At 40.4% G+C, this 8,238-nt stretch overlaps 2 protein-coding genes across 2 annotated transcripts; both read left to right on the top strand.

The window, feature by feature from the left end:
- Window positions 1-1,055: 1,055 nt before the first annotated feature.
- On the top strand, window positions 1,056-2,897 carry lrata (lecithin retinol acyltransferase a). The gene is made up of 2 exons (XM_020106480.2): window positions 1,056-1,662; window positions 2,343-2,897. Exons 1-2 carry the CDS (start codon window positions 1,114-1,116, stop codon window positions 2,493-2,495), a joined length of 702 nt encoding a protein of 233 aa, XP_019962039.1. The 5' UTR covers window positions 1,056-1,113; the 3' UTR covers window positions 2,496-2,897.
- Window positions 2,898-4,146: 1,249 nt separating this feature from the next.
- LOC109641901 (lecithin retinol acyltransferase) lies at window positions 4,147-7,075 on the top strand. Its single transcript, XM_020106481.2, has 2 exons — window positions 4,147-4,667; window positions 6,347-7,075. The coding sequence occupies exons 1-2, from the start codon at window positions 4,149-4,151 to the stop codon at window positions 6,500-6,502; spliced, it is 675 nt and encodes a 224-aa protein (XP_019962040.2). The 5' UTR covers window positions 4,147-4,148; the 3' UTR covers window positions 6,503-7,075.
- Window positions 7,076-8,238: the final 1,163 nt, after the last annotated feature.

Here is an 8,238-nt window from a genome sequence, read left to right as displayed (position 1 = left end):
CCCAACTATGTCTTTATGGACCTTTCTTTGTGGGCCTTCACCAAAACTGTTTCAACAAAGTTGGAAACATAGGATTGTCCTGGTAACCTAAGGTATATAGATTCCCTTCACTTGAACTAAGGGATTAGTCCAACCAATGGCAATGGAACTGAATGAAACACACAGTGTATATTTCTACTTTTATCTTCATTTCAGTTTGTTTCTCGTTTGGTAAAGCTGAACTAGAGAATGTTTTTTTCTGTTGTCGTGATGAACAAAGTCTCTTACATTGATGAATGTTGTTTATTTGTTTGTTTACCAAATTCAACAATGGACGTCCTTTGACCCTTAACAATACATGCTAAGTTTGAAGCCATTAAGATGAATGGTTCTCGAGATATGCATTCCACATACAGACAGACAGACAGACAGACAGACAGACAGAGAGTTTTAAATTTGTAAATAAGCTATATGATTAAATGACGTGTAATTCAAAATGCTCTATTTACGCGAGACTGGAGATGGTACATGTTATTATCAATATGACTTTCTTCTGTTTTAAATGACATGAGGACTGAACAATGGAGCCTCTTACCTCCAGTGGTTAATCTCTTTACAGCCTCCAGTGAGTTAATGAAGTGTTGTTGCTATAGAGTAAATCCTACAGGAAACGTGACTGAAAATATAAATACAAGTAGAAACACATGTGGAGGAAACAACCGGTGGAGACAGTGCTCCTCTTATACTTCACTAACTTTTCCAACAAACCTAACTTTTGAAAATAATGTTGGTTCCATGAGACCCCCTTTACAGATGTGTCATCGTGAGCTAGAAGAAGTCTCTTTTGGGTTGCCAGGTTGTGAGGAGGGTAGACACCATCAGAGGGGAGTTTTCTCTCATGAATGATTTATAATTATAAGGAATAAAAATGAATCTCCTGCTTCACAGCTAATTCTCCTCTCTGCTGCGTTAGGACAAAAAAAGATTAATGGAAAGCTGCTGCACATGTGTTGAAAAAACCCTCAAGAATGGAGTAATGCGCACGTGCAAGAGGTCACTCGTGTCCTCGTGCCACAGTGGATAAAAAGCCCGCTCCACTCACGCTCTTGCAGACATCCCCGTTACACGCTCACGATGCTGCAGCTGCTGACCTTCCTGGTGGAGAAGCTCTCCCTCCTCTCCAACTTCAAACTGTTTGAGGGCAGCTGGTTGGACGCAGAGGAGCAGCAGGAGCAGCAGGAGGAGCAGGAGCGTCCTGCGCAGCGCGGTGCGCCCCCGCGCCGAGGAGACCTGCTCGAGGTGCCGAGAACCATTTTTACGCACTTCGGTATTTACCTGGGTGACAACAAAGTGGCTCACCTGATCCCAGACATCCTCCCCGCGCTGACAAACGACCGGAAGCTCATCGACTCCGTCATCTCGAACAAGAGGCTCATCCTCGGCTGCATGTACAAGCGTGCCACGGTGCGCGTCGACACCCTGGAGGATTTTGCGTATGGCTGCAACATCCTGGTGAACCGCATGGATAAGACGATGAAGGCGCAGGCGTTCCACAACGAAGAGGTGGCCAAGAGGGCTGAGAAACACATCGGAGCGATCCCCTACAGTCTGCTGTGGAATAACTGTGAACACTTTGTGACATTCTGCAGATATGGACATGCAGCGAGCAGGCAGACAGAGAAGGTATGATCCACAGCAGAATCAAACAGCTATGAATAAACGCATGAATACAGTAAAAACCTAATAATCTTTAGGTGAGGCTCAGTGATTTCATAGGAAAAGCATAGAAACACAATGCCTCATTTAAACAACACATTAACTTGTTAGGCTCTTTTTGTAAACAGTGCCGGATTAACATCTTTGACGGCACATGGGCAAAATGTGTGGTTGCCCCCCCCCCCCCCCCCCCCATATTAGGTGTTCAAACCAGACACAGGATATCTCTGATAACACAGATCCTGCCTCTCTAGCTTGGTCGGTTGAAACATGACACCAACTTCAATTAATCTATCATCTGATGCTCCTTTTTCCCCCAAACAGCTCGATGCATAGTTTAAAAATGTGTCATTATTTTATGGTCAGCAGATACAGACTTAATCACCACTTCTGCTACAAACCCAGTCAACCCAGAGTTCACGTTGTCGTCCATTTAACTGGTGCACATTCCAAAACAAAGGTGAAAATCTAATTAAGCAACCGAGTGAACTGGCTGTAACCTCACAAACTGATTTACAGCAGCAGTTAAACAGTTGGAAGCACGTTTGAAGATTTTTTTTACACTTTCCAGGTGACGACTGAGCGGAAACAAATCCAATAATCCATCAAACATGTGAAGTTACTGAATTTCTTTCTTCTCCCTGTAGTTCTGCCAGTGTCTGAAATCAATCATCAGAGACCAGCGCAGCGTCATCATCTCGGGGCTGCTGGGAATTATCTCCATTGTGTGTTTTGGCATGGCGGCTTCAACTACATTACCCACAATTCTCATCCCCTTCACGCTGTGGATGGCTGGGTAAAGGGGCCCAGCACAAGGGGAAGAACTGAACTGAACTTTTGGCGAAGAAGGACTGGACACCTCTTCCAGACTCTTGTCATGTGACGCCTTTAAAGTCTGCCTCACAACAATATCTTCATTTTACTGAGTAGACTGTGTTGGATGTGATCTGCATTGATTTTGTCCCTTATGCCTTATACTTAAAAAGTGTGGTGAAATACATGAAATCTATGGTATAAGATTAAATTTAGTGATTCATTTTTAACATTTGCGTCACCACAGAAGTGAATATAAAGAGATACATGTAGCAATCTCAGAGTATCGTAATGTACTGTGTATATATATATATAGCTGCTTTTTTATCGTATTGTTCTTAATATAAACCTGTAAATATCACAAATGTTTAATAAACCATTTATTTTTATGTGTGTGTCTTGAGCCTTCATACATCTGCACTAACATGACCGTGGAAGCAGAGCTCTAAATTAACGATAACTAGCAGAGAGCTCGGAGAGTGTGCCAAAGCTAACGCTCTTATTTTGCCATGTTAAAGAAAGTGCAAAAAAGAATTGGTTACTACCCGGGGCCTCGGCAGCATCTCTTCCTCCGCTCTCTCCCCCCATTTCATGCGTATTATTTAATTTAGATTAAGATAAATAAAGATGCACAGAGATGACTACGTTACAGCCTACATTAATCCATCATTCAGTGGAAAAAATAAAGCTTTTGTTTGTATCGTAAGGGCGTTGATGTTTTTTTTCGGTCCGTGTGATGAAAGTTAAATATATATATATATAAAAAGATAAATAAAGATGAAATAAATTAGAATAACTAAAATAGACAATAGGCAATTTACGGTGTAGAAAAAAAAGCAGCATAAAAGAAATTACGATAGATTTACATAGAAATATCTGAATAATAATGATAATATAACAACAACAACAATAATAACAAGAAGAAGATCATCTATGAAATCCTGGATCTGCCCATCTATCTGCATGCCCCCCCCCCCCCTTATCAAACTGCTTCTGTAATTTCAGAGGACTCAAACAAACAGACAAACAAACAGAAATGAAAACATAACCATCATGCTGGAGGTAAAAAACAATCGCAGGTGGTCTGTTAGGTTGAGCTATAAAACTGGTTTGGGTTCAAATCACCTAAAACACAGTGTCGATATCACACACTGTAAAAAATGCTGAGGAATAAGTTGATGCCTGAAGCAGCGTCATCAAACATGAATTATATTTCTATATGACATTTATAAATCCTGGGTTTAGCCTGATGTGTGAAATATGACTCCCGAGTTTTGCTGTGGGTAAAATTACATCTTTCCCTTCTCGCATTCTTCAAATTTCTTTTATTTCCAGGAAAGTGCTGAATAATGATGAGTCAAATTGCAGACCCGTCTAATCCATGAATAAAAGGCTGTTTTATTTGTGATGGCTCAATATCTGTGACCTTTTTAAATGAGGATTTAACTTTCAGCCTTCTTAACGAGGACCCTCGACCTTAATACGCCACGAACAAGGGCCGGGTTTCAGAATCCCACCACACAGCAGAGTGATTAGCGAAAGCTCCTTTATTTCTGTCAAAATCAAACTGAAGCATTGACCAATATTTAATCCTACTAACCACGACGGCTCCTCCTTGTTCTGAAGTGAATAAAATGCTCATGTGTGACCCGTTGCCACACACTGCCACCATGTTTCTCTACCAGCTACTCAACTTCTTCTTCGTGGCGTCTGAAAAGGAGGAGGACGACTCTAAATATGACTTGTCCCTCTACAAGCGCGGTGACCTCTTACAGGTCCCCAGGACGTTATTCACACATTTCGGTATCTACCTGGGCGACAACCGCGTGGCTCATCTCATCCCGGACATCCTGCCCGTTATTTCCAGGAATAAATCAGCCATAGCCAAGACGGTGTCGAACAACCGGCTGCTGCTCGGGGTTATCACCAAGGTTGCCAGCGTCAGAGTGGACTCGGTGCTGGATTTCGCCTATGGTTCGGAGATTTTCATCAACCACATGGACAAAGTGTGCAGCCAGCCGCCACTAGATGGGGATGAGGTGGCCCGGAGGGCGGAGAAACTCTTGGGCTCGGTCACCTACAGTTTACTGTGGTACAACTGTGAGCACTACGTCATGTACTGCAGATATGGGATGGCCATCAGCTACCAGACGTACCAGGTACAGGCTCCAGCTTCCAGTCACCTTTTGCCATTCACCCATTCACACACATTCATATTGTGCATCAGCATTTCTCTATCATATCTCACTCACACACGCTCAGTACCTTGTCCGAGGACACTTGGGCACGTGGAGGGAGACAGGGATTGGACCGCGAACCTTCTGGTTGGTGGACGACCCGCTGTACCTCCTCTTGAGCCACAGCTGACCCCAGGAATGTCTGAAATAAGAGGAACGATTACAACTGCAACTATTTTAATGCATAGAAATGCCTTGCGGTGGGTTTTACTGAGGAACCTGGTTGAAGCTGCTGAAAATGAAAGTTTGTAAAATGCATTCAGAACTGGTTGGTGGACTTGAATTCTGCAGTTTTCTCAGTAGGAAGATGTTAATCTATCTTTTGAAGTAATCTCTATCAGCTTTGTTACACAGAGACGACCTGTTCTGGCTTTGATTTCATTTGTGTACTCTTGCTCAACATTTGCTGGGATTGTGTTAGAGTTAGTGGTTCGAGTTAATAAATAAAAGAATAAATAGTATATCTTAAAATACCACAAATGGGATTTGAAATATTACTTGAAAAGCTGATTTTCTTTTTTTTAATTCACGGTAATCTTTAATTCCTCCCAGAGTTTCTATTTGTATCCTGGAGAATGTTTCATTACAAAGGTCCTGGGCACACAAAGTCACAGCTGATCACACAAGCAGCATTTGAAATAGCTCTAGTTATTTCAAAGGGCTTGAGACAGAGACAGATTACTGGACAGTTTGTGCGTAAAGAAGGTGTGTGACTGAAGAAAAACACCTTCATGCTGATGTTTGGACTCATGAGGATATTTTCACAGCGGACGTCAGTTTGCTTCAGTCCACTGGAGTGAAACTTTATTCACCAGGCGAGTGGCTCCACCTAGAGTTTCACTGTCTTCGTGCCGGTAATGAGGACTGAGATTTCTCTCTCAGAGCAACACTGATGACTGACAAGACTCATGTCAGCTTTTTGAAACAGCAGATTTAAAACTTCTGGTCTCACGCGATCAATTTAGTTCAAGTTTCACAGTTATTTTAAAATCTTTACACTGATGTTATTTAAAAATTTAGTTAAAATGTAGGTAAAAATTTTGGACTTCAGCTCAGAGTCACAGAACTTCCAGAGCTGAACATTTAGATGTTAAAATAAAGACCCATCTATTTGGTCTGTCTTTGTAATGATATGGATAATTACTCAAGTTATTGTAAGTGCGTAAAAACGTAATGATATAGTTTCTTATAATTTTAAAGTTTTATTATTTATATTTATTTTTATTGTTATTATTTGGACTATATTATTCTACTGTTAAGGATTTTCTGGTGTTTATAATACTAATACTTATACTACTGCTACTACTACTACTACTACTACTAATAATAATATTAATACAAGGTAAACTAAGTGCTTTACAAAATACATGGAAATAAAACAACACAGAACAAAACAAGACAAAACAAGAATAGGAAACGTAACATGAAAAATACCAAATAGAAATATTATCAGTGTGCGAGTTAAAATCATTAACATTAAAAGTCTTTCCTATAAAAATCTGTTTAAGAAATGGATTAAAAACAGATCCAGTGCCGACAAGGCTAACCTCTAACTGCCTGGTCACCTGCCTCAACTCTCTGTCTCTTATCATTTCCCCCAGTTCTGCACAACAGTGAGGAAGATCGTGTGCAGCAGGATGAGCGCCTACCTGACTGCACTGTGTGGAGCGGGACTCGTGCTGTATCTGGGCTGTGTGACGCCGCTGACTGTTTTACCGACCGTGCTCGTCTCGTTCACCATCTGGATGGCGGCCTGAAGGCCTCACGAGTACAGACTCTATCCTAACTCACCAGTGGATGTTGAAATGAGGTCCTGTGGTTTGAATGTGTGATTCAAGGTAAAAGGTGCAGGGAAAGAAACTTGTTCACAGTAAAACAACATCTTTATTTCATGTTTTACATTATTTGGCCAGTTGTAGATTATTTTATATATATATTTTATCTTTGTCTAGACAGAATTAGCTTTTTATTTTTTTGTCGAATGTGTCTGTGATTCTTCAGCTCTGATATTCCACATTAATCTCATTTAGCAGCAGCAGCACAGGAAATCATGAGATGAGTCTGAGACATTAAAAAATAAGAAACTGACTCATGTTATAAACTTAAGTGAACATATATACACGATGTATGTTGCAAGAGCTTGCAGGAATATCACAGTGGATATTTTTCTATATAATTAACGATCATTAAAAACAAATTCCTCAATGTGATACGTTCCCATCATGCTCTATCTTAAAGGTTGGCTTGGACAAAGTGCAATAACCTTCTTATGTAATAGTACTTTGATAGATTCCATATGTTTTCCTCTGTCTATTAAACATGTATTTCTACCTGTGTCTAGTTTTTTCACATTTTCTCTGCTGCCATCAAAGTTAACTACATCCTGTGAGATGTCCAATGGAAAAACAGCATAGCTTCAGGGGAACACTGTGACCAACACAGGCGTGGGAAAAAACAAAATACTACTAAATGTAATACAGAGTTAAATGTTTTGCTCTTTGCTGCTGAGAATGTGATCATCTGTCCGTCATTTTACCAGAATAAGAATTGTGCAATCGGCAGCATTCCTGAATCTTCTTTTAGCTTTTTCCCAGAGAATTTCCAGGCAGGCAAATACAAGAAGAAACGACTGACTGGGGAGATACTCAGTGGCACAATGAGAAAACATATTATTCAAACTTCAGATTAATGATTTATTTCAAGAATTAGAGTAAATAAATAAATTATTGATGCTTCTGAATGGCTTCTTGACCCAGAGGAGACACTTAGTGTGCATGGACTATTTTTATAACAACTTAATAAACATTTATCATAGTTTAATGGTGGATCTACGATCAGGTGGATCCGCCTGCTAAGATTTTATCTTTATGTATCTCCATAATCATAATGAAAAATAAGAATGATTCATGGGCAAACAAGTGTAAATAAGTGAAAAAGGTGAGCAACAACTAGAATTTCTGCACTGCAGTTGTGTGCCTCCACCAACTAGTGCAGTTTCTATGTACATATTTCTATATATATATATATACGGTCACTGAAACCTTTATCTTTGAGTCCAAGTGAGAACTGATCAAATCTCCCTCATGCAGTCTAGAGATAAAACATCCAAGAGGCAAAAAAACACCTCAGTTCTGATATATCACATTCACGGTAACATGAGGTCGCTGTGATCTTGACCTTTGACCTCCAGGCACCAAAAGAATATCTCCGCCCTCAACGTTGTGTGTGTGTGTGTGTGTGTGTGTGTGTGTGTGTGTGTGTGTGTGTACCCAGGGCTTTTTCATAAAACACTCACAGCTGTAGCCTCTGATGACACCTATGATGAACAAACCATCAATGGCAGCAAAAGCACTTTGCACAAGATGTAGGTGGTTCGGATTCAAATTTAATTATCAGTTGTGTCTGAAGTCGCTTTTTTCAGTCATTAACGAAACACGATTTTAACTTTTAACTTTCACCAAGAGCTGTGAGTGCCTAAAGCTGTAATTAAGTA

This window comes from Paralichthys olivaceus, chromosome 8 (assembly GCF_024713975.1).
Source record: "Paralichthys olivaceus isolate ysfri-2021 chromosome 8, ASM2471397v2, whole genome shotgun sequence".
Classification (NCBI taxonomy): Eukaryota; Metazoa; Chordata; class Actinopteri; order Pleuronectiformes; family Paralichthyidae; genus Paralichthys; species Paralichthys olivaceus.
The sequence above is the reverse complement of the archived record's forward strand: the minus strand, read 5'-3'. Positions and strand labels throughout refer to the sequence as shown.